At 48.1% G+C, this 27,212-nt stretch overlaps 1 protein-coding gene across 1 annotated transcript in view; it reads right to left on the minus strand.

Moving 5' to 3' along the window:
* Positions 1-27,212, minus strand: part of ADAM12 (ADAM metallopeptidase domain 12) — a 283,849-nt gene that overhangs the window by 64,828 nt on the left and 191,809 nt on the right. The window contains exons 5-8 of the mRNA XM_069460546.1: positions 25,536-25,612; positions 12,304-12,490; positions 4,841-4,906; positions 3,693-3,764 (exon numbers count right to left, since the gene is read on the minus strand). Of these exons, the coding sequence (XP_069316647.1) occupies positions 3,693-3,764; positions 4,841-4,906; positions 12,304-12,490; positions 25,536-25,612 (402 nt within the window). The remainder of the gene's footprint in view (positions 1-3,692; positions 3,765-4,840; positions 4,907-12,303; positions 12,491-25,535; positions 25,613-27,212) is intronic.

Raw genomic sequence — 27,212 nt, forward strand, 5'->3', positions numbered from 1 at the left:
ATTCACAGCTGGTGCCAGCCCCTCAGTGAACAAGAAGGCAGGCAGATGGGAGGTGAAGGGTTAAAGGGGCAAAGCCTGGTAATCACTTCCTCCCAAGGCGCTCACTCCACAGCAGGAATCAGGACCTGGGAAGTGTCCAGAGTTTGTCCTGCAAGTACACGTTGTCAACCATGCGTTCTGTGTTTCACTTATGGGGGGATTTCCTGAATGTCCCAGAATGTCACCTTTGTCACTCAATTACTTCTGTGTCTTCCAGCCTAGGATGTCCTCTCCACGCCAGCACAGCCCAGCAGTTATTAATTTAGAATAGCCCAGGAGAGCCAAGACTTCAGCCAAAGAGGAAGTTGCCACTGGGACAGTCATTGTGTTTCAGGCTGAGACACTCCCACTTGGAGAGTTGCAAAACTGAAATTTGGAAAGTTTGACAGAGCCAGGGGCCACCAGATGACAGACTTGGATGCACACAGTCTCTTAAGGACCCTGGGTACCCCCACCAGGGCCTCTGGGGTCTGCTGGGGGCAGACAGGGACGCCGGGCCAGACATATCTGTGCTCAGCACACGGACTCTCTCCCCACCACAAACTCGAGAACAGCCAGGTTGGCACACTCAACTGAGTCCATCAGGACATTCTGAGGCGCAGTATCCTTTAATTACTGGTGCAAATACTAACAAACCCCCAATTGCTTGTTTTTGGTTTTGCAAACTGAAGCAAGATATAACCTAGAATAAAATGTAAAGAAACACAAACACTGAGGGCCAAAACGTATCACTTTTAAAAATGGGGTTTCAGCAATTTCCACTGTGGGTTTAATATAGTTCATCATTTGCTTTTACTCCTACAGCCTAAAGAAGAACTCATGTTCTCTCCTTTTTGTGCAGTCTGAGGACAGTCCGAGGCCTTCCAGGCAACGGTCCGACTCGCTGTCCTTGGGGCAGTGGCCTGTGCTGGCGGCCAGGGCACCTGAACCTTTGGCCTAAGTCAGCAGGTCACAGACCCAACTCACACTGGAATCGCTGGAGGATCCCGGGAAGTACCTGTGCCCAGGCTCCACCCTAGGCTGATTGAATTGGATCCCGGGGCTGAGACTTGGGAATTGGTATTTCAAAAAGCAAACATACAAACAAATAGACGAACAAAAGCCCCTGGGAATTCTAATGCCTGGCCGGGACTGAGATGCCGTTCTGATTCCCATGTTGTCTGTGACATCCCCCCTGGACCACCCCTCACCCTCCTTGGCAGAAGAACTTGCCTGTTACCAGGATTCTCCTGCATCTTGACTTTGTGATAAAGTTTCCTTTGCAAAGAGTAGCTACTGAAAGCGTATCCACAAGCAGGGCTTGCCAGGGAGTCTGACCTGCCTCGAAGGTCTGCTGGACAAGGGTGACATCATATTGATGCACATTGATGACCATGTGTGTTTTCTGAGTTTTAGAAAGTTCCTTCCAGCCACAGTCTCTGAGTGCCAGGCCCCGATCTCTGATTGCTCAGAGTGTCCCCCAAACTCCTCTTCCCACACCTGCTTTCTTTGGGGTATGAAGCATCACGTGCCTGCCTCCTCACCAGAGACTGCAGTCATCTGGACTCCCACCCACCCTCCGCTTGGCCACGGGGTCCTGGGACTCCCAGCAAGTGCAGCAGAGTCAAGGCCAAGTCAACAAGATCGGGGCTCACTCCTGATCCTGCAAATTACTAACCGCTGCACACCTCAGCCTCTTCTGCTCTACAAATGGGAACAACAGTACCTACCTAGAGTGTTAGCCAAGCACTTAGAGCTTGGCACACAGTAACTGCTAAAAAAAAAAAAAAAAAGTATCGGTAACCGCATCTCTTCAAATGTTGCTAGATCCTCGTCTTTCTCTCCCTCCCCTGCAGTGGGTCAGGCCTTTATCATTTCTGCGCAGTTGGCTCCTACCCAGCCTATTTGTCTTTGGTTACCGCATCCTCCCCACTAACTGCCGGGGTATTTTTGTATAATCCTGTGTCTCTCCCCTGCTTACAAACATTCACCTGGCTCTGCACTGACTGCAGAATACAGCTTTGTAGGGCATCTGGGCCTTGGGCAGTCGGAATCCCTACAGCTTCATCTCCTCCTGCCCTAGATGTGTGTGCATGCACTTACATACAAACATGAGTGTGCATGCACATGAGTACACAGGCATTCAGTGCACACAGATGCACACATGCGTGTATACACATGCGCACACAAATGTACACATGCATGCACACACATACACAGGGCCCCTTTAGTCACAAGGAGCTACTCGCCACGTCCAGATCTGTGGAGCACAAGCCAGGCCCTGTCCTGCTCTGCTCAGGTGAAACCGCACTCGCTTTGTGGGGTCCTCTCCCTGCAAAGACGCCCTGACCCCAGGGAGAAGTGAGCGATTCCTTCTGTGTCTCCGTAACCTCAGGTCACAGCATCAGTCTACTCTCTGATGCCTTGGACCACGCTAAGTGCTTTGTGTATCTGCTTCTCCAGGAATCCTTAACTCTCTTAAGTGGAGAGACCACGTGTGATTTGTTTTGAATTCTTGATGCTCAGTGCCTGGTACCACATATAAGTCTTTGTATGATGGAGTCGAATTTCTGGAGGGACCTTTGCCTTCATTTTTCTAAAACTTAGAAAACTCCATTCGAATATAATAGGATCGCTGGGAAACGAAGCTACAGTGAGCACTCCTGAACCACTGTGTGGAAAACCTGACCATTTCAGAGGATCCTGGCTGTGTCTGAAAGGCCCAGCAGTGACCAGGCCCCTTCTCACACTGTCCTCAAGGCAGGACACACAGTGCTGCTCAGAAGCTACAGGTGCTCTAGGACCGCGGTCGCCAGCCACGTTGCACATGGGAACTGCCAGGGAGCTCCTGCAAGTGCTCATATCCAGCCCCGGCCCCCACGCCATGAAGGCAGAATGGCCTCGAAGGCTTCCCGGGCAACTCCAACATGCAGGCAAGTGTGAGAAGCGCTGCTTTAGGCCGAGAGCCGTGTGTTGATGAAGGACAGATGGTTTAGACAGACAGTTCCCCATTTCCTTGCCAGCAGGCGGTGTGAGGAGCAGTTAGTGGGCAGATACCCCCGGGGTTAGACCAGATTTCCACGGGCTCTCCCAGGAAGGACATCATCTTTGTGAAAGGTCTTTCTGACCTATTTGTTCTTGGTGAGGGATTTTCCAATAGCTGATTGAACTGAAGGTCAGTTTCTGTGTCCCAGGACAATAAACCTGTGGGTCCCTTATAAAGGAGAGCCCACCCTCAGGGCCACATTGGCACAGGGCTGCACCGAAGGAGACAGTTTGAAGGAGCCTGCGGGACCCGCCACCGGGAGGCTCCGGAGAGGCCCTGCTCAAGGGTTTTCAAAAGGGATGGACGCACCCTGGAGGGGTTCTGCATCTAATGTGGGAGTCCAAGATCCCCTCGGATTGGCACTCGGTCTGGCCAGGAGAGAGCCTGGAGGAAGATGCATCCCCAAGGCCATCACAGTCAAGGTGGCATCTCCTGAAGCCGCCCCAGGACCCAGGCGTTACATACTCAGAGGACAGGAAACTCCCAGTTCCAGCCCAGGGCCCACGTTCAGAGACCCAGCCCAGAGCCTGGTGTCCCTGGTCAGTCTCACCAAGTGCTCAATTCCCTCAGCCTCGTTTCCAAACATTTACATGACCTGAGTAATTTAATTACCTGAAAAAGAACTTACCTTGTCAACGTGATTAGCAATCTCTATTAATCGCTGCTTAACTTTTTCCAGATCTTTTCCTTGCCTCTGAAACTTAACAATTTTAAATGTCAGTATTAATAATGGCAAGAATATCAATCAAATCTCATCTTTCCAGCTCCTGGAAATGTACGGTCTTGGGCTTTTGCAAACCACCTGGGACCCTCCAGGGTTTATGATGAAATGAGCTCGAGTCCTGCCGAGTAATTTCCCTGGCTGGGGACTCCCTGAAACTCCCTGAAACTCTCCCAAGCCAAGTGCTCGTAAGATAGCAACTTCTGCAATTTTCCATCCCCATAAATGATGGAGGCAGTGACATGTTTTGGCAAAGAGGAAACAGACAATGAGAAGGCAGTCCAAAGCCATTTTTTATATCATCAACTTGATTTTAACTTCCTGAGAAATTTGCTTTATATTTGTTTTAAAAAATTAAATAGTAAAAGTAATAGAAGCTTATGGCAACCCGTCAAACACAGACGAGAATGGATAAGAAGTTAAGAAATTCCCTGTTCTCCTCTCCAATCTGACCTTCCGGAATGGGAACAGTTTTCTGAGAAATTGTCAGGCTTGTTTCATTCATGTGTGTTGAATGAGTCCATGAGAAAATGTCACCTAATTCATAATATGTCAATGAGGCAATAAACAGAAGATAATCTAGAAGAAAAAACTAATTCAAAATTATTTAAAAGGTAAAACTAACATAGTATCAAGCTACACATGAGAGGGTGGGATTTTTCTGCTGTGTCTCTACACCCTTCATTTATTCATACCTTCATTCATGCACCTTGATTTAGAACGTATCAGACATTTTAAAAACTAAATTTTTCCCCAAAATGTTTTAAAACACAATCTAAAGCCACCCATCATTTCCCCTAAACAATTCTCTGTTTTGAGAGCTTTAGCTACTGAGTAACTCTGTTTTTTTCTGCAGACTTTGCTATTATTTTATAAAATCAGATTTTTAATATAGTATGCTTTATAACATCAGAAAACCACTTTTTTCAATGGGTTGTTTCCAATGCTTTTAAGAGCACAGAGAAAATCGGTTAATTAAAGCAAGTAATAAGACGCTAAACATTTTCTTTTCTATTTTTAACAGACTGTACTGAGAAATTTCAAAAAGTTCTTACCTCTCGGTTGTCTGCTACGATAACCAGCTCTACGTACTTGGTCATCTTGAGGGTCTCTCTTTTATGCTGCCAAGAGTAAACATGAATTTAATCTCCCTTAATGCCTCTCTGGAGCTTCCAGAACACTGCCCGTGTCTTTCAAGCCAAGCACTTCAAGGTGAGAATCTGTCCCCACCATCCTCCCCTGAACCTCCACTCCATCTAGAAGTTTGACCCCAACCCCAACAATCTCTTTGTAAAACCTTCTCGGCATGGGTGACCAGCTTCTGTTTCCATTTGGGAAATCCTTAAAAAGGATTTTAACCTTTCTGCCGAGTCATCAACTGGAGGATCACAGAAAGTCAAGATCATTACTTAAGAGAACAGGCACATAAACAAACAGAACCAAAGCGCTCCCCAGAACAGGAGCCAGTCGAAGGCCGTTTATTGCAGACCACACATAGCACATGTGAAGATCATTACAGAAGACGAAGGAATTCAGTGTATCACGATGTTCCCTTCGTCTGTATGGTCCAAATGAACCTGTTTTGTGACTTGGGAAAAGTGGAGGAGAGTATGTTTTGAACAGGAACTGCATAATCATGTAAAAATGATCATTTAAAAATCAAGTTAGAAGCAATGAAAGACTGGGGTGGTCTGGAGAAAAGAGAACAGCCAGGCTGACACACAGGCCAGAAAGAGGCATGAGGAGGAGAAACAGAAGGGAACAAAGAGAGAGACAGAAAGAAACAGAGTTAAGAAAAAAAAAGAGAAGGTTGAAACCTGCCATTGGAGAATGGGGACTTTGTAAGAGCGAAACGGTTGAGAAGAGCATGGAAATTGGATATCGGGTGAGGGAGGGAGAAGATTCAGGCAGCAGAAACATGAACCCAGACAGGCAGCCTCTGAAGCTGGTTACATTTTAACCAAACTTTCTCCAGAAGCCTTCGCACTCTTCTGTGAATCACTGGGAGACTCCCAAAGGCATTTTTAGGAGAAATAAAGCAACTCATGCAGGGTGGTCTCAAAAAGCAAACATTAAAAACAAAAAACAAAGCCTTCTGCTTCTGCAACAAGATGTGGCTGGAGGAAACGGGGGCCGCACTGGTCTTGGGTCCTGACGACCGACGCCCCTGGGTTATGAGTTAGCTCCGCACGCAGCTTAAAGCTTGGAACTTGCCTGCGGTAACCACTCTCCCAGACAAGAGCAAAAATGACTGAAGCACGCTTTGAATTGGATTTCCAGTCGCACAATCCAGGGGGAAACATCTTTTACAAAACAAACCCCCACCAGTCCAGGATCTTCCAAACAGATTTTTACAAGAAAAATGTTTGTGTTATGGCAGTGCTCCTTCCTGCCGCCCAGCTGTGCTGATTCATGAATTTAGGTGTCCCTAAAGAAATCTGGAAACCTCATGGAGGAAGGGAAAATAAAACACCATGAAAGGCATAATTTCTCATATTTTTACAATGTTACAAGACAAAAGCGTCATGTTTTGCTGCTATACGCTGTAGGCCTGCTTTATGGTGACAACTATGTACTACTTATAAAGGGAAAAAAAATGAGCTCCCCGGGGACCCATCGGTGCACACGGAATGAGACACCTTCTGCAAGTGTGAGGATCTTGCCCTTTTCCTTACTCAGGTATGAAAGAAGCAGAAATTTCTCTTTTGCCCACAGTTCCCTGATTAGCCATTAATAAAATTCAGCTAATTACATAGAAGAAAATATAGCTCTAAAAATGAAAAAACAAATTAATCCCCTATTGAAAGAACTCATCGAAAGGACTCTGGATGTTTAGACGTTTACACTTCGCAGCCTGGGGGGGTGGGGGGGGTGGAATAAACGACTTGGGGCTATTTCCAACTGGCTTTGGCTCATCATTTAGAAAATACACAATTCCAGATAATGAAAACAAACACATGAACACAATTTCCCTGTCTCTGCAGTTTTCAGAGAAGTCCACATTTTCTCATGAATTCAGAGAATTGCAAGCTCAGAGAGCTTAACCGCATGATAATAAAACACGGTGGGGGAGTGGCCGGCCCTCAGCCTCCCAGGTTCTCTCCCCCGCTAGTTGCACATACAGAGAGGCTTAAATTACCTCCACATGATTTCCACCTATCTGGGCTGCCCAGTTTAAAAAAAAAAAAAAATCATATTTTAAATTTGTGATAGAGAGAGCAACATTTGAAACTGGCTGCTTGATTGAATTTTCATTTTTTGAGTCATGAACAAAGGCCCTTCCCCAAACAGGAACATGAGCCTCTGGGGGTGGCCCAAGTGCGTCTGTTCCAAGGTGGAGACAGAGGCATTCTATGAGTCTTGCTCAAGAGGGAACCAGTTCCTGGGCCTCTCAAAGCCATCCCAGCCAAGTTCCCAGGGATAGATATTCTCCAAACAGCCTGCAATGAGAGCTCTGGCACTGGGAACTTAAGTTAGAAAAGCAAGCTGAGATTAGGGCTACGATAAATCCTCATTGCAATCCTTTCTTCATATGGGTCAGAACATTTGTAAAGCCTTAATTCATCCCATAATACCTACTGGGAGCACTCCGTGTGCTAGACACTGTTTTGGGGGGGCAGGGGTACAGGATGGACAAGGAACCCAAGGTTCCTGCCTCCTGGAGGGGGGTTGGGGGAAGGGAAGACAACACAGGATTAACAAAAGTAAGACAAAGTGCAACAAAGGAAATAAACAGGTTCTGCAATCAAGATGAAGCAGGAGGAGGGGCCAAGTTCACTGAGACCTGAAGGATGAGAAGCAGGTGTTGGGGCTCAGAATCCGATACCCCAAAATACGGTGCTTTGTACATGCTGAACTGAAAAAGGGGATCCTCTGACGTTTCTTATGTGCCTAAAGTCCAGGTCTACCAAAGAAGAAAACAATAACCTCTGCTCCCTTCTCTGAGTTTTCAAGAACTGAACTCACATCACAAGAAGGCAGGCTCAAGTCTGTTAACAAACCTAGACAGACTTCCGTAACAAACCATTGACCGCTCTGGGGCCCACCAGACTTTGCTTCAAAATGAGCTTTTGTTCTTTAAGCCCACTGAATTGTCCCCAGTAAGCATTTATTGTCCCTCAACAGAGTTCCCCTTTGCCCCACTCCCCCACTCCCGTCACCTGTTTTGCCAGGATCCAAGCCCCCATTCTTTCTATGCTCTCAAGGCAGTATGTAAGCTTCCGCACCCCACTGATGGGTTGGGTCTTCATTCTGAAGGCTCCTGTGTGTACATGTTAAATAAATTTCTATGCCTTTTCTCCAATCAATGTGCCTTTCTCAAGCTGATTCTTCAGTGAACCCTCTGAGGGCGAAGGAGAAGTTCCCTCAGCCCCAACACAGGTATGTGTGGAAGATGTTGTAGGAACAGTGTTCCAGGTAGATGGAATAGCAGCTGCAGAAGCCCTGAGGCTGGGGAGAGCTTGGCGCTGGAGTAATGGGCAGGACGGCTGGAGTCCACCGGTGAGGGGGGAGAGTGGACGAGAAGAGGCCGAAGGTGGGGACAGGGCGCTGGGGCTGTGGCAAGGAGGCCGAATGGAAGCCTAAGTGTCCAAGAGCATGAGAGCCCCTGAATGTCAGACTTTAAAGAAATCACTGTGGCTGCTGGGAGGAGGGTGGATTCTGAGGGGATGATGTCGGAAGCTGAGAGCACAGTGAGGAGGTCGTGCAGCCGTGCAGGTGAGAGCTGGCCATGGCTGGAGACAGTCGTGCTGGACGGTGACAAACACACCCGAGTGGGCTGTGATGTACCCAGACAGCAACAGAACCACCACCATGGAACCAGGGCCAGTGTTTCCATAGCTGGCGAGATCAGCGCCTTACACGAACTCGAAGTTTGGTTTATCTTCCTGCGAGCAAAGAACAATTATTATCGCTTCAAGTGAGGGCTCCAGGCCTTGACTCTCAGGTCACTTCATGGATGTTTGTAAGTTGAACTTGATCCTGGTTGGCAAAGGTTGTCTCCACCATCCCTGTCAGTGATTCTTCGCTGATTTTATCCGCCTGGGCCACAGCCTCTGAGGCCTGGCTGGCGTGTAGGTTGGCAGAATTAAGCAAAAGAAACAACATGCTAGGAGAATGGGCTGGATCTGATAAACTGAACGTTAATTAGGGACAAATGGGAAGTACTGAAATTGAGTCCAAAAAACCGGTGGCACAAGTAAGGGCTGGTATTCATTTATCCAGAGTTATAATGGATTTGACACTCGGTAGGAATCCACCCTGGGAAATTTAGAACCTCAGCTGCACAAACAGATATTCAAAGCCCAGCGCCAAGGAAGTGGTGCTGCTTCCTCCCCACCGTCGAGCTTCAAGAACAGTGGAGGCAGTAAGAGAGCGGGATGGGGTCTCTCAGAGGAGGTACGCAGGATGGTCATGCTAGCGAGGAATTCAACATGCCTGCCATAATTAATGAGTTTTTAAATGGTTCCAGCCTGTTCCTGACAGTCAACTATTGTTAGGGTCCACATTTAATGTTACTGCTACTACTAATACTACCACCACTTCTAGGGGTTCTATGAAACAAGTCTGTTAGGCTCCCTAGAAGCACAAGAGCAAAGGCACCAGGTCATTTCAGAATGGCTGCATTTGAGGAAACACAACAGTATCTGCCCAAGGCGCTTACCTATATGTACACAGTAGCCCAAGCAAACATTCCTTTCCAGAGAAGGCAGCAACTTTTCTATCTGACTCATAATTATCCATACTAATGGAGGGGAACAATGGCACACATAATCCCTAAAGAAAGGACAATTCAAAAGTAATTTGCATTTGCCTTTGGGATGTGTTATGTGATTTTCCCCAGACTGACTGCCTTCGCCCTCCTCACAGCTTGCTCAGGCTGTTGCGAAAATTAGTTTGCATTCTTGAATGCAAAGCCCACAGAGAGAGGAATCCGATATAGGTGAGCAGAGAGATTTCAAAATCCGCAGAGGACAGAACTGACTATGACACTCCCTGTCTCTCTGTGCCCGTCCAGGGGCGACTCGAGCTCTCACTGAAATCTAATGTAGAGCCCTGTAAAAATGACAAACAATAGCGCAGGTTTATATTATAGCTGGCGTAGACCCTGAGTGCAGATTTATTCCCGATGCTCCATGAAGAAAAATGCAAACATCTGCAGAAAAATCACAGTCTGCAAACCAATCTTTGCAATAGTTAACATTTAGTGGGGGCGGAAAAATGCTGGGAAGAAGCAGATGCAGTTGGTGCGCTGCATAAACAAGATTAGTTAGCCGCAGTTACATTGATTTTTTAAAGCGTAAAATAAAGGCAGTGTAAGTGAGGCAGGTAATGTCCCTTTCATATTTACCATAGGTGCTAACCAAAACAATCTTCCATATAACTCCAATTCCCAGGCATTCCACTTATTTGAAAATTATTTTTTGCACCATTTTCATTATATACATGCACTTTAAGTCCAGGATGCTTTCTCTTCCGTAAAAACAATCACAACTACTTATAGAGAGGAATGTTGAGCACTGAGTGGACCTGGCATTAACACCTTCCCTTTTCAATTTAAAGGTTCACTTGCACTTCAATATGGATTATTAACAAAACAACACTGCCATTCCAGTTCCCATTTCTCAAGTCAAAATGACTGGGAGTTAGAATCGTAGCGCTAGAGAGCTGCAAGCTAAAGGAGTTAAAATACGGCTGGCAAGGACAGACCACGTTCGTGTTGCTAAATAAAACGGCAAACATGTTTGAGTGTCATTTAGACCGTCAAATTGTAAATCTTATAATGTGGATAACATGCATTCAACAAGGTACTCAAAGCAAAGAGCCTGGAAGACAACGTGCAAATGTTCTACTTGTTTATGACTGTAAAGCTATAGCTTAATCACATCTTATCCACGGAATCAAAGGCAAAAGTGTTTGAAGAGTAAAATAAATATGCATGGGACCACAGAGGCTGGTCTGTGTGACTGAAGCTCTTAAATCTGTCACTCTGAGATGGGCGGGGGAGAAACACAGCAGCAGGATGAAACCCTCCTGAGCTGGCGGGGCTGGGATGGGGGGTAATTATCAAGCTCTGTTCCCTGGGATTAGGCTACAGCCCCACCCCCTCCCCGCCAAGCCACAGCACCTGATGGCAGTGGTCTTCCCCCTCCTGTGACGGGGCAGAAAAAGGAAAGGGGTTGCCAGCACCTGGCACAGCAAAGCTCGGAAACACACTAGCGGAGGGGGAGTGAGGGTCGCACCAAAATGAATGAATCTAAAATCGGAGTTAAAAGTCCTGAACTGGTTTAACCAAGAGTAGTTTAGGGGAACAGACACCTATCCACAGGTATAAGGGGAATTTTAAGAATGAGAAGAAATCATGTAGGATAACCCTTACTGTTTGAATTCAGAAAAATGATTAACAGAACAAACCAGGAACAATATTCATGAAATGTTGAGTGCTAAACGATGGTCTACTGAAATTAAAGTTAGGAAAGACAAAATGTGTTCAGAGGAACCTTGAAGAACGTGTCCTCAGACAGTCAAATATAATCATAAGCGACATGATATTTATGAATTTTCTTGATTTCTTGTCAACAGAGGAAGAGGAAATCCAGAGATGGGAAACTCAGGAAATTGTTGATAATTTCTTACCTGGTTGTGCTTATTTAAATTCAGGGGCTCCAGCCAAACCTGGGGAAGGAGCACCGTTAGTCCTTGCTAAAAGAGAGCCACTGTGGCCTGTGCTGCTCACACGGTACCCGCCAGAAAAGGGACGGGCAGCTGTTTGGGGCAGAGGCTTTGTGGTGTTGCATGTGCAAGGTCAGAGGGGGAAGTAGGTCTGCAGAGCAGACTGTTCGGCCACTTGCCTCTCTAGTGCTGCAGCAGAAAGGAAGACCTTTTACCAGCAGACCCAGGGGGTGGAGGCCAGAAAAGACAGACTGTTTGGACAGTACCAACAGGGAGCTAGGACAGGCATTTGCAGCTTGAACTAGGGAGCCAGCAAAACTCCAAAGCAACACCATGTGGGCAATGATGCAATTCACCTCTGCACAAGCACATGGGCACAGACTGAGAACTTTCTGCAAAGTATAAAAGTTCATGAGAACCCAGACTTGCTAATGAAGAAACCTCCATCTGGTCCTTCTCCTCCAGGAGGAGGAGAGCTGCTGGAGAGTGGGGTGGGGTCCATTCTTGTCTTGCCTGCCATGGTGGGGGCCCAACTCTGGGGCCAGGCCCACGGTAGGGTCTTACGGAAGATCTCGTGAATGGCGATTTGTCATCCTCTGACCCTGACTATGTGACTCTACCCAGAATATCTGAATGAGTCTGAGGCTGACGTTTGCAACATGATGATGGAGATTCAGTAGTGGTCACGCTCTTCCACACGACGTCATATGCCTATGGATACACTGGGCACCTCTATCCCTCAGACACCGCCCCTTGGTGGCAAAATTTCTCCAGACGTCCCAGCCTTGGGCATCCATAGCTTGAGCCCCTAGCTTCCCAGAAGCATGACACTGGGTGTCCCTCTTACCCTTCTTGCCCACATGTGAGAGGGTGGCGAGAACGTGTTATCCACAGTGAGGCCTGATGTGTTATGACGTGATCCACACAATCCCCACGTGCTGTTTAGGTGTTTTGCTGGGAAGAGTTTGTACCTCTCGGTTGCATTTTCCAATGGTTCTAAGACGTAGGTTTCATTTTCAAACATAATAAGTCCCCTGTTGAAAAAGAAGTGAGAAAAAGAACGTAATGTTTAAGGATAGGTTCTTGCTTATGGCTAAGACACAGTTCTTAATGAGAAAGAGAATGAAAGGAGAAATACCAATTTATTTCTATTCTCAGGTTTTAATCGGGAAGGACATTTCTGTGCCATATGTTTTCATTCATTAATTTTGCAAATATTTTGAAACCCAAGTCTGAGAATTTCATTTGAAATGTTTTATGGTAAAGAATAGACTGCATTTTGCCTTTATGTGTTTTTTAGTTTTTATGTCTCAAAGATATATTGCTGGGAAGAAGAGTTGAGGGAAAAGCTATTTCATCTGCTCAGAAAATAACTATATCTGAATTAGCAGACACATTTCAGAGGGAATTTTTTTGAGGACAACTAATTTACATGTAAATTATTTATGCTGATCAGCCATATTTTCCTAATTATTTGATGGGGTCTGACATAAGGATGAGTACAAATTTATATATTTTGTATGTTATTTATGGGAGATGTGTGCATAAGGGAACCAATGAAAGTACACAGAGCCCTAGAACTGCTCCTTGGAGGTGAGGCCTGGCCTCTGATCCAGTGGGCAGCTCTGGGCAGAGCAGAGAAACATCCCGGGAGGAGTCTCAGCCCCAAGGCTGGGCAGCTGCCTCTGGAACTCGGCAGGTTTGAGTTCCAGTCTGCCACCTGCTAGCTGTGTGAGCTTGACTCCGCTCCTTAATCTCTTTGAGCCTCAGTTTCTCCACCTGTAAAATAGGGACAACAGTACCTACTTCTCAGGGTTGCTATGTCAGCTTATGAAACTTTTAGCTCCGTGGAGGCCCCACGTCAGTGCCTGAATGGTCATAGTTCTCTTTATTATTAATAAAGGCAGATCCGTGGCTTGGCCTTCTGTCAACATGTTATGCCAAAGAATGACAATCCCAGGAAAGTCCTATGCTTTGTTAGCACATCTGCCCGCAGGCATGCTAGTCACCCGTGGCGCCCTGATATGAATACAGCGTTGACAAGATAAATACACTTCCGGGAATGGCAGTAACTAAGAATGAACCCTTTGAGCCCACCTCCAGTTTAGAGAATAAAAGTATAGATTCTTTTAACAAATGAACAAGTTTGCTAAAGACTGTAACCTGCACAGACAGAAGGTGGCACTTAGCCAAGGACCATGACACATCTGGCCTTTTGGAGCTCAGAGTTGAGGCTGTGTCCTGCTCCCTGGACATGGACAATGCTAGCCTAGGGGTGTCGTCTTCCCTCAAGCGATGGGGAACATTGGCCTGCATGTTGGTTTCCATTTCTCTCTCTGCCAAGTACTTTAAAAGGTGCTTTCTGGTGCTGAAATAAGGGTTTTTTTGTTTGTTTGTTTTGTAGAGAAATGGCAATTTGGGCAACAGCAGACTAGCAGCTCTTACAGTTCCCACATGTCTAGCACCTGACCTTATTTAGCAAGGTGGCCACGTCTCTCCACCTTAGAAACACACAAAGTATTCATGCAAAATTCATCTGACCGTAAATGGACACCTCTAACACAATGGCAATTAACCTTTTTTTGAGACATGAACTTCCTTAGTTTCTCCCCAGGATATTTCACACATATACATAACCACAAAGCTTTGCAGATTATTTTAGCAGATTTAGGACTGAGGATAAGGTCCCTGGGCTACACGTTTAGGATATTAGTTCTAATACACAATTTATATGGCATCAACCCAAAGCTTTGCATATGATTTACTCCTTAAGAAATAGCTAATAAAGCTGTAGACTCTAGCAGTTTTCTCAGACAATCTGAGCTTCTTTCCAAAGGAGGGACTGTGCAAGGTGCTCCTGTGTCATTTATTATCGCTCCTCTGTTTGTTCACTCACTCAGCCTACGCTCACTGGTAGCCCGCTGATACGTATGTCACCACTCAAACCTTAACAGAATGACAGCATTTCAATACTCAAATGCTACGAAAGGAAGAGGTTTGAATTAGTCAAGTATCTATTATTGAATACAACTGGTGAGCAAACACACACTGATCAATTCATTATTATTCACCTGGTTGATGACACCAATCCTGTTTTATGAGGTGCCATGGGCAGCGGGAGAAACATGCCTGGACCCCAATAGATGAGACAGCACCGAGACACACAGGGCAATGCGGCACCGTGTGGGAGCCAAGCTGCACATGATCAGAAGTCTTGACACTTAACTCTTCAGAGATGGGGGAGCCCAATGTGGTTTGGAGTAACTGAAGAACTTTTAAATATTTTCAAATCCAAAGTTACTAAAAATTGTTACTTCATCATGAGAATATTCTCATATCTCCTTTTACATTTTAAGTCACCCAAAGGCCAGGTTGGTTAAAAGTCATTATATGTAGCTAATGTCTTCCCCCCAACTAGTGTCTGTGGGTGTCTCCAAGCAGATCATTCAAGCCTTACTTTTGGTCAACTCCGTGGGGTGGCTTGTATCTCTTTGAGATGATCTTTACAAAATAAAACATATTTCTAACTTTAGAGTGGGTAATGGGGCATTTTTGTTTTTTAAAGTTGATTTTAAAAAGCCTAACTTGGCCAGGCACAGTGGCTCACGCCTGTAATCCTAGCACTCTGGGAGGCCGAGGTGGGCGGATCGTTTGAGCTCAGGAGTTCGAGACCAGCCTGAGCAAGAGCGAGACCCCATCTCTACTAAAAATAGAAAGAAATTATATGGACAGCTAAAAATATATATAGAAAAAATTAGCCAGGCATGGTGGTGCATGCCTATAGTCCCAGCTACTCAGGAGGCTGAGGCAGTAGGATCCCTTGAGCTCAGGAATTTGAGGTTGCTGTGAGCTAGGCTGACGCCACGGCACTCACTCTAGCCTGGGCAACAGAGTGAGACTCTGTCTCAAAAAAAAAAATAAATAAATAAATAAAAAGCCTAACTTAAGAAAGAGAACTTTCAAAAATAGGCAAGGGGAAAGCAGAAATGAACACAACTGACTTTCCTACCCTAAAAAAGAAAACAGCACCATGTCATTTTGTATTGCAACATTTTCTGTTTTGCATTGAATCTAAATAATCTGAACATTTACAGTAAGACATGTCACCACGTTCTAATCATGAGGAGCAAATTGCTAAAAAAGTTTTTCTACTTAGTGGAAAATTTCTAGAAATTGTTAGTCATAAAAATGTTCTCATATCTCCTTTTATCTTTCAAGTCATCCAAAGGCCAGATGTTGAGAAACCAGGGTAGAGGCCTTTGCTTTGCTCCAAACGACTGGCAACCCATAATACAGCTTAATTAAATAATTGCTTTGGACTGTCTTAGGTATAATTAATCATTTAGCCCTAAAGATTGCTGGAAACAACAGTGGACACAAAATTCAAGCATTCAGGGTTTCTGAGATGTAAAATTTTGATGTTCTCACAGCCCTTACTGGCCCCGAGTTAGATAAGTGGATTTAACTTGTTTTAAGTTGAATGTCACAGATATTTAGTTGCAAACTTGGGAATTGGAAGATCTCAGAGCATGGAAGTTAAAGGCAGCAGACTTTGAATATGGGGTTCTGTTCCCCTTGGGAGAACGGGGAGAAAGATTAGAAGAGTCTCTGATGTTTGGGAAGATAAAGACTGTGGGTTCCTTTTCTAGGGGAACAGGAGGAGGGTGTGGAGCCACTGGACCAGCCATCATGAGCCAAGTTCTGGGGCAGGAAAGGGGTGTTGGGGGTGGTATGGGCCACCCCATGGTGCTCCTCCTAGGACCCAGGCTCCGGGCTGCACTCGTAATGTTTACTGCCCCATGGATGCTCACACGGCCGCTGCTCTGGCCATGGTGTGCAGGTGGCAGAGCTGGGGACCCAGTCCTGACCTGCGTGTCCAAGCCTTGGGCTTCTTAACCTCTGTGCTCACCTGCCTCCCTCTGCACTGTTTTGAGGGGGTAAGTTTCCCAGAACAGGAATGAGGGGCCCAGTGCAGGGAGGAGCACGATGGACACAGAATTGGAAAAGCAAAGGGCCCAAGAAACCCAAGAACTACTGCCTTGAAAACCAGCAGCCTTCCTTTAAAATCTAAAGTCCTGTTGTTTTTCCTGGAACGGAAACAGAGAGCAATCTATTAAAATTTTAAGTTGACTTTGTTAGCTTTCAAAATGAAAACTCAGGAGTCCTATATTTCCTCAAGATACGTTTTTATCCTTCTGAAAATTCAGTTTTTAATCTCTGAAGCAATGGTGCATCAGGCAATAATGCAGCTTAATGTCGTTCTTATTCTGACTTTCCTTGCTGCGCTCAGGCGAGCAGGACAGCGGCACATGGCTTTCGACTACCTGTAATAAGATAATGATTAGAAAACACGAATTATCCCAGCTAGTTCAGTGTTCAATTGCTAATTGAATTTCCTGGGAAAAGACTTTTGGTCTCAATATCATGCTGTCAATCATAAGTTGGAAATGCAGTTGGCATGAAATTTAATTTCAGTCCTTTTTTTTTTTTTTTTTTTTTTAGAGGAGCTCATGGGTAAAAGTAATATCCTACCTCATGTATGTTTGATAAACAGTCACGGCAGCAATATTAGTTAACACGTGAGCACCGCAGAGCTTACTCTCAACAAGTAATTTCCGTGTGAACTACTCAGATACAATCAGAACAAACATTCATCATCCCCCCACTACATGCGAGGCACTGGGCTCGACGTGCACAAACATCCTGCCCTTGGTTCCCGTTTCAAACGGAACTCGTAACCACGGCGGGGAAACACGACCAAAGAGGTAAAAGATTAAACTGTTATAAAACATTTTAGGAGTAGTTATTGCTGGCACATCAATAATAATAACAGCAGCTAGGATTTATGAAGAGACAGCCCTGAGGCAGGCTCCTTTTTTAAACAGCATCTTTATTGAGAAATAATTCACATACTGTTAAGCTCACCCTTGTAAAGCACGCAATTTAATGGTTTTTAGTATGTTCGTTGAGTTATGCAAACATCAGTACTGTCCAATTCCAGAACATTTTCATCACCCCAAAAGCAACTCCACACCCTGAGCCAGGCTCTCAAATGTATTATTTTCCCTACTATTTGCACAGCAATCCTGTAAAGCAGATAACACGAGCCCATTTGACTAATGAGGAAACCAATGTGGAGACCCCACGGTCACTGCAGGGGACGAATAGTCTCCCCACCAAATCCCCACGTTTCAATCCTGAGCCCCGGACCCATGAATGTGACCTTACTTAGAAAAAGGGTCTTTGAGGATGTAATTAAGGATCTCAAGCTGAGATCGCCCTGGATTAGGGTAGCCTTATGGTAACCAGAAGAGGAGGCATGCAGAGACACAGGAAGGTGGTCAGGTGGGGACGAAGGCAAAAACCGGAGCGAGACATGGACAAGCCGAGGGATGCCGGGATCGCCAGGAGCCGCTGGAAGCCGGGGAGAGGCGCGGGGCGGGGGGGGGGGAGATGCACCCCCAGAGCCTGCAGAGGAACTAGCCCTGCCGACACCTTGATCTTAGACTTTTGGCCTCTGGAACAGCGAGAGAACAAATTTCTGCTGTTTTAAGCCACCCAGTTTGTGGCAGTTTGCGGTGGCAGTCCTAGGAAACTAATGCAGCCACACAGGTGGTCAGCAGCAGAGCCAGGGTTTCCCAGTCGGACCTGGTCACTTGCCCTCAGCCTCCTCTGCAGTCACCCAGCACTCACGCTAGGGAGGGCACAGCCAACTGCCGTCTGCCAGGTACCCGGGCAGTTGGGAGCCAGGCTGGTGGCCGGCACAGCGCTGACGGGGTGAGATGGCGTGTGGACCCGTAATGGACAAGAGGTTAGGTGGGAACCAGCCTGGGGACTTCCCAGAGGAGTATTGGATCAAAACATGAGAGCGGGGCCTGGGGAGAGTGAAAGGCTTGACCTTGGGCGTCCTTCAGGGTGGATGCCACCTGGTAAAGCCACGACGACTCCCTGTGGCCTCTCACTCACTTACGTGCTTGTTAAACAACATTCCCACAGACGGCTGAGATGGGCTCCTGACCCAGCCGTGGCTCCCACAGGTGTTCATCTATCTGGGATGTCCAGACATCTCCGTGGAGGGAGCAGGAGGGAGGAGGAAAGCAGTGCAGGAGCCTGGCTAGAGATCAGGGCCTGAGGGTCGGAGGAGAGGGAGGTGGGCCAGCCAGAAGCCCAGGGAGCAGACGGGCACAAGTATAAAGTTTAAGGTCAAATTGGCTTTGCCCCCATTCTATGCCAATTTAATATGACCTACTGTAACTTAAAGATTTTTTAAAAAGGTGGACTGGACTGGCCAGAATTAAGGATTATTGACCACCTGACTGTTTGGGTGGAGCACATTTATTCCCCCACTATTTACAGAGTGTCTGCAACATGCCATGTTCTAGGACACAGCAGTGTTGGGGGCCCGGGGCCCTGGGCCCTGCCCTGCCCCCTTGGAGCTCCTGGTTTAGCAGACAGGAGGGTGAAGGCAAGACCACCTTCACATGTCTGACTGGTTGGGGAGTTAGACCACTTGGCCATGGGCCACGTGGGCTGAGCTGCGAGAGCTGGAGAAGCCATACATAGCCTTCCAGGTCAGAGAACGCGGAGTCAAGATGCTAGGACCTGGTGTAAGATGGAGTTTTGCCTGTTATTGCTGAGGGTCTGTGGGGAAGTCACTTTCACAGTCTCTGCTTCTCACCTGTAAACCAAGGAGCATAATACCTGCTGGTGGCTTCTGCGAGCATTCCACAGGACAGGAAAAAGCCCGGTGTGAATGCAGGAGAGGCCTCTCCCTCTGCAGCTGGGACGGGGAAGGGGAGCGAGCTGGTGAATGTGGGGAGGCGCAGAGGGCTGGCGAGTGTGGCGACCTCAAGGTGAACACCTCGGGCCAGCAGTGCCGGGTCGGGACGTGCACGTGGAGAAGCTTCGAGCTGCACCACTGGGACCAGGCCCCTGAGAATCCCTCAGCCTTAGTCAGTGGCTATGCCGGATGGTGACAATCACACCCGCTCCTGCCCTCATGAAGCAGAGATTATGATGAGGAGGAGGAATATTGATGATGAGGAGGAATAAAGCATGAATGATGTCAATCACCACCACCCCACGGAGTGTGTACTCGTGTGAGTGCATGTGGGTGCGTGCACACCTTGTGCTCAGGTGTGATCAACCCCATTTAAAGTGGAAATCACCACGATCACAACCGATCTCTAGTCTACAACCCTAGATACCGTTTCCTCATCTAGTAAGTGAAAGCTTCCCTCAAGTCTGTTAAAGCACAGGTGGTTCCCTAAGAAATTAAGCCTAATTTTAACCACCGCACCTGCAGGGGATGGGAAAACCGGGGCTCACTCCAACAGCACAAGCCCACAAGGCTCCTCACGTCAGAGGAGTGGGCACTGAGGGTGGAGCAAGAGAACCAGAGAGTGAAGAACCTCATCCCCAAGGTCACGCCCCAGCCGCGGAGAGGAAGGGGAGGGGGTCGAGGGGATGTGACATTTATGAATAGAGTCAGAAGACGGGCACATGGCTGTTCTGATGCTCCAGGGGCTGGACATCCGTCCCCTGACAAAGTACAGTAGGTAACTTCCTCTGGGCTGAGAGCTGGATTCTCTCCCCATCCATGCGACAGTCTGACATCTGTGCCCTGCAGTGCCGCGAGTATCTGGTGCTCACAGTGACGCCCGTGGGCTCACTCACAGGCAGGGATGAGCGGCACCGAGCCGCAAGAGCAGACCGTAGGAGGGAGAGGAGCATGTGAACACCGCACCGAAACTGTACTAACGGGGGCTTGAGCATCGTGGGGGACACATGATACGGGACAGAATCAGTGCACGGCTTGAACTTCGCATTTGACTTGGAGTCATTTCAAAGTAAGAATAAACTCCATGGCTGAGCTCATTTTTATGACCTGTTTTCCATTTGCACTTCATTCCCTCCGTTCAAGACCTGTTTCCTCTCTGAGCCCCGTTTCTACGGGACCTTTATGCTTTTTTTCCTCCCCTTACATTTTTCCCTTCAAGCTTCAGATCACGAAGGCAACGTATTTGGTTCCCCCACCTCTTCTCTAACCTGGGACGGGTTTCCCGGTCTGCCCATTTTTTATCCAGCCTTTTTGAGACAACGCAGGATGCCGTGTCTCTGCATTTTCTCTGCAAAACTAGAATCCTTGGGGTCTAATTAATGCGTCTCCTAGGACACTCCTGCTTCTCTCCACGCTCCTAGATCTCAATGTGTTTCTGGAGTGCACCATATTTAACATAATTTTTAATCCCTATTTTCTTTCTTAACATCGGCCAGGCTGGTGCTACTATAGTCTCATTTTTTTCCTTTTTTCCCAGTCTCAATGGATTCTTCCATCAGTGAGCAGTTGATCCAATATTGCTTTTCCCCACTCTGGTCTGATTTTGCAAGATCATAAAGTTGACCGCATAACTCCGGAATTTCTCTGTTGATGCATGGTCTGCTGCTTTTGTAGCAACAGCACAAAGGTCTGGGAAGTCAGAATTCTCAGGAGCGCCATGGTGAGGAGTTCACCGGACCCACCCAGTGTTTCCCGACGCCCCCACTCCCTCCTGGTGGTCGACACCAGACGGTGCAGCGCTTCCTCCTCTGGCTTTTCCTGAAATCCCGGCCACAGGATTTCACAGTGCTTCTCTCTGCCAAAGGATGGGTCTGTGCCAGGTGCTGGGGAGGGAACTTGCGCAGGTGCTGCAGACGGGACGCTGAGACTCACACACTGCAGAGTCTGGCCGGTGAGACCAACGCGCTGTGCGGGAGGAACCGGGGACCCTGATGGCTACTTGTGCCTTTGTGGGGGGCTGCAGGTCTAAGGCTGCAGCCTGGCACAGGGTGGCAGCAGGCAGGCCTGGGAGGAAAGACAGAGAGTGGTGACTGAGCGGCCACGCACTGCAGGCAGATATGTCCTATTTGAATATTACTCTGGGATGTTCCACCCAGCTCTTCCTCTAATGAGTTAATGTTGCTGGTCTATAAATTGTTTTATGTGATGTAAAAAGGAGCTACTAGGAACATCTCGTAGATGCCCCCTATCTCTCTACCCATCAAGAATTTAGTGTCCCTATAAAAATCACCTGAAAATTATCCGACTCATCCTGGGTGTCTCCATTTATAGCCGATCTCAGTTTTGATGACTTGGAACATCTTCATAACCACTGGTGGATGAGGCCTGTTTCCGAGCATCCCTGGCTTGTATCTGTCCTTTTTCTGGCAAAAGTTCACGCTGTTCTTTGGACCATTCACCCCTTCCCTGCTCCCTGACTCTGGGCTGTGAGTGGTTTCCCCTTGGCCTGGCGTGGGGTGCAGGCTCGTGGCCTGGTGAACCAGAGCACTGCAGTCCCCACTGGCCACCGTGATCATTTCAGGGACAGGCCAGTGACCCAGTCAGAGCCACTGAGATGTGCTTAGGGGACCTCGGCCGAGCTTGAGAGGCCCTCGTCATTGTTCTTGCTCTCAGAGGAGGGAAGCCTCGTGCTGTTGGCACCCCCTTTGTTACCAAAACAACGCCCAAGAAAAAACTGTGCCTATAATGAACTAAATGTTTACGTACCCCCTAAATTCACATATTGAGTCCCTAACTGCCAACATGATAGTATCAGGGGATGAGGCCTTTGGAAGCTGATTAGGTTCCGATGAGGTCATAAGGGTGGAGCCCCCATGATGGGATTAGTGCCCTTATCAGGGTCACTGGAGCTGCTTGTCTCCATGCGCACACAGAGAGGCCATGTGAGCGCAAAGCAAGACGATGACAAGGCAAGAGAGGAGGCCTCAGAAGGAAACCTGTCTTGTTAGTACCTCAGTCTTGGACTTTCCCCAGTGTCTACAGCTGTGAGAAATAAATTCCTATTGCTTAAGCCAACCAGGCTATGGTATTTTGTTATGGCAGCCCAAGCTGAGACAGTGCCTGAGGATGAGACTAACACAGAGGAAAGTCGAGGCTAGAGGCAGAAAGAAAATGGACTCTGATCATTAGCACCCTGGATCCATTCACGCCTGAAGCCATCCCTGGACTTTTCAGTAGCATAAATCAACATCCCTGTTATTTTTTCTTTAAGCTAGTTTGAATTAGCTTTTCTTTTCTTTTCACACATTGACCTTAATATTAAATCAAAAGCAGAAAATACCCAGCCTTCAAAACATGGCCTTTAAACAGAGAGGTCCATCTTCCAAGCCCTAGATAAGCACAACAGTGAAGTATGGGTTTTCCCTTCCCAGGTGTGTGGTCCTTACCTCCATGGCCTTGTGTCTCTGCTTTGGTTCCCTCAGGAGCAGCAGCATTTGCATGGAATTAACCCAGGAGTGCAGCACGAACACACCTCCCGACTGGTCCAGCCCCAGAACCACAGAACGCAAGACCATCGCAAGAGGCTGATGGTTTTCGATTGGCTGCTCACCACGGTGGGCCCAGGGCTGGGCTTTCCCGTAGGTCACTGCATTTATTTCCAAAACCACCCTCTCAGCTAGAGACTTTATCTCCATCTTATACCAAGGAAATGGGCTCAGAGAGGTGCAGTGTCTTGTCCACCGTCCCATGGCTAGTTCACTGCCCCCTGGCTGCCAGGCTCCGGGGTGAGAACATCTATCCCCGGGGGCCTGGAATACCCAGGTTGAATCGGTCACTCACCTTCACCCTGGACACTACCAGGTCTGAGCCCATCCCACCCCCACCCCCGCCCCGCTCATCCGTCCCCTCTCGGAGCACTGCTTTTCCGTGAACACTGAGCCCTCCGCCCTGCAACTCTCCCATCCTCTCACTGCCCCCGCCATCCCCGCTTTGCCTCTCGCCTTCCCACTGTGCTCTTGGGACTCACGGTCCACCCTCAAATCCTCCCACCCAAACCTCTTCCCCAACAGTCCTCTCACCTTCCTCCCCCAGGGAGGCCTGGCTGAGCCCACCGGCAACACCCACCCCTGCAGCCGCTCAAGACGCTGCTTCATCCTTTCAATCTCCTCCCGACCTCGGTCCCCGATGCTCACCAGCTGTCCTCTGTGCTCCAGACTGTCACTTCCAAACTCCCTCTCCTCCTCCAGCTTCTCCTGAGCACCCACCACGTGCGCGGGGCCTGTACGTGCCCTGGAGACCCTACCCGGCAGCGGATGTCCCCACGTCTTCCTCAGCAATTACTTCAGGAGCAGGAACTCGGTCCTCTAGTGTGTCTGTGCCCCACGCTGCCTCAGGGAAGTGAGTCTGAGACGCAGACCACCAGCAAAAGCTCGAGCCGCCAGCCTCCCGCCCGACAATGTTTCTAGACTCTCCAGTGTCCACAGATGCCACCTTTGTCCAGGCCCCGCCACGGCTCACCGGGACGCCACGAAGGCGCCTGGCTGGGTCCCTCCTCCTGTGCACATCCCCTCCCGGTCTATTTCCAGCCTGGCAGCTGGGTGACCCTGTAGGATCGTTAAGTCAGAGCACGTCACCTCTGTCAAAGCTCCCCTGGCGCCCATCATAGCGGAGGGGCCGAAGGACATCTGATCACCTCCAAGAAGACCATTCCTGAACCTGCCTTCCCACCTCCCCTCTGCCCTCACCTCCTTCCACCGCCCCCGCCCTCTCCACTGTAGCCGCACCGGCCACCTTGCTGCTCTGTGAGTGCCCCAGGCATTTTCCTGCTTCAGGGGCTTTGCATGGGCTGTTCCCTCTGCCGAATGTGCTTCCTGCAGACGTCTGAAGGCCTCACCTCACCTCCTTCAGAGCCTCCCTGACCACCTGCCTCTCCTGTCCTCCACTCCAGTTCCTACCTCCCCCGGTGGCATCACGTGTCTTACCCTCTGCTCATCACCTGTCCCCTCCACTGGGATGTGCTCCAGGAGGAGCACGTGTTGCTCAGTGTCGTGTCCCCAGACCCTGGGACAGTGCTGGCACTGAGGAAGTGCTCAAGGAAAGCTTACTGAATGAGTAACGGGGGAAACACATTCAAACAAGACACCTCCTTCACTTCCCAGATTAGCAGACATTTTAAAGCTCAACAGTGTTATATGAATGGGATGTCAAAAATACTTTTTTGCATTTTTACCTGAGTTGGACTGGAGGGGCGTGTAGGGGAAAGAGGAACAGCCTTGTATATATATTGTTGGATCCCGATGGCAAATACGTCACAATGAATCAGATATATCACGCACCAGGGAAGAAGCGAGGGAACGGGACTCCCATTCTCTGCCAGCTGGAGTGGAAATTAAGGCAGCTACTTTGAAGAACAAACTGGCAGGTGTGTGGTGTTGTGTGTGTGTGTGTGCACATTGCATGTGTAGTTTCATTGTCCACAATCCCATGCACAACTCACAAAGATGCCACAGTTACTGCCCATGCACGGAACACGACCCTGCTCTGTAACCCAAGCTGGTACAATCTTCCAGGTCTTCCCTCCCACAGAACCACACTCTGGTGCCGGGTGACAAAGCCACCCAGGACTTGGAGGATACAAGCGGTTAGTTCACAAACTCAATAAATAAATCCAGCAAAAAGGCTGAAGCAGCTGGAATTTGTCAGACAAAATAGTTTTCCTGGGGAGCACATAAGAGCCACCTGACAGCTAATAGCCGTGACTTGGAAGGAAGGGCCGTGAGTACAGCCCAGCATTGGCCTGTCCAGCAACGTAAACTGCTCCTTGTCCTGTGCCCACAGCATGGTAGTGACCCCCCTACTGATCCACGCCTGCATCCAACTCACCGTGGTCACTGTTAAATTACTTCCTTTACTGTGTTTCCTAACGAGAGGAGCCTCTTCTAAATTTTTGTTAAGCCAGGAGCTTCACCATTAACACCTGATGTCCTATCTTTTAACACGGGGAATTATTAAGCATCAGAGCCACATACATGAAAGATAGTTGACAAAATGCTTGGGTGCCAAAACTCAGCCAGTTCGCCAGGCCCGACATCGGTACTGACAGGGGGGCCGTGAACGAGAAGCCGGCACCCTGCGTGGCCGAGCTCTTGCAAGCGGTCGAGCCAGGGCCTCCTCCCCCAGGTACAGGTGTGGCTGTGCCACGTCACTCACTCTCGGCGCTCCACGGTGAACAAGGAAGACAGCGCTTGTCTGTGGTAGCTGCGCTCAAGACTAGAGCCACCACGGCCACGGCCACTTACCTGAGACCAGGACAAGTGCTGAGGCTGACCGCAGAATCAGAATATCCTTGCACGCGTCCGTGGTAGTAACAGTGACCCTAACGGGGAGGAGGGCAGAAAGCCGGATCAGTAACAACATCTTTTGCTCAATTACAAAAAATCACCTACCTCCAATCCTCTCCATGTGTTTTTAGCTACAGAATTTCCCTTGACACGAAATACTGCACTGGCGGTCTCAATATTTAACGCAAAGCCCAACATGACCCAGCCAGGATCTATGGCAGGAATATCTGATTTACTTGGAGATTACCACCCGGGCTTTAAAATGCACCCCAGTTCCACTCGTGTCTCTCTGACACCCTGCAAGAAAGCCCTGATGCAGAACGTTTCACAAACTCAGGCAGCAGAACAAATCACACTGACATCACCATTTCACCCTCATGTAAATTGTCTTTTGTAATGAGACAAGGCGCTGCAGGGGGTATTTAAGCACACCGTGAGATGTAATAAAACGAGGCCCGAATGGATGGCTTATGAAAACAGGAAAGCAGATGAGAGGAGCGGGGGTGAAGAAAGAGAGAGGGGACCTCACCGAATTACCCCGCTGAGAGCTGAAAGTCTATCTCAGCAGGAAAAAAAATAGGAAGGTCTTCTAAGTCTAAGACAAAAATTCCTGTGTGACACGCCTCAGTATTCTAGTCTTTCCTATGTCACTGCTTACACAAAAAGAAACCACGGCACGGACACTTCCTTAGCGAGGACAGATATCTGCCCAGAATCAAGGTTAATTTCACTGTTGAACAAAGGTTCCGCGGCAGCCCCAGTTAGGTGGCCGACTGGCAAGAAAGGGCTGTACATGCCCAGTGCTCCTCATTCAGGTCCCCTGAATGCCAGCTGCGTGCGGGGTCCCCACAGGGAAAGGGCTGCATCTTCTAAGGGGAAAGAGAAGTGGACGATCAGGGTCTAGGCTGTCCCCACTGTGCCCCCCTTAGCGCACGGCTCCTTCATTCGTGACTGTGGGAACTCACTTTCTCGGGCAGGGCTTCGCATCCAGCTGTTCTGCCCCAGGAAGACCAGCCCGACTGTGCTGAGCAGAAGGACCACATGGAACCGAGTGACATACGAAAGAAGGTAACACCAGGAGAAAAGGGCTAAGATGATCTCTTTGTCACAAAGTAGAGGACAAAATTCTGGGATCATCTGAAAGTCAACAAAAGTATGGCGATAGGAGGGATGTCTATTGTTTGGCTTTTTCTTATTTGTTTTAGAAGTTCTTTATATATCCAGGATAGTAATACTTTGCCTGTTGTTATGTGGGAAACGTCCTTTAACATTGCTTGTGATATCTTCTGTTCAGATTTTTATAAATCACCACTATGATTCCAAACAAACATTTCTATCACCCCAAAAAGAAACTCCACATTCATTAGGATTCACATCCCATTCCCCATCCCCCTTCCAAGCCTCTGGCAGCCACGCATCTACTTTTTGTGTCCACAGATTTGCCTGTTCTGTTCATCTCATACTAATGGAACCATAAAACATGTGCCTTTAGTGACTTCTTTCACTCGGCATGATGTTTCCAAGTTCATTAACGTTGTAGTGTGCATGAGAATTTCATCCCTTTTTATGGCTGAATCACCTTCCACTGCATGGATAAGACCCTTTCTGCTTATCCATTGGTCAGTTAACGAACAT

Source organism: Eulemur rufifrons, chromosome 28 (assembly GCF_041146395.1).
Source record: "Eulemur rufifrons isolate Redbay chromosome 28, OSU_ERuf_1, whole genome shotgun sequence".
Classification (NCBI taxonomy): Eukaryota; Metazoa; Chordata; class Mammalia; order Primates; family Lemuridae; genus Eulemur; species Eulemur rufifrons.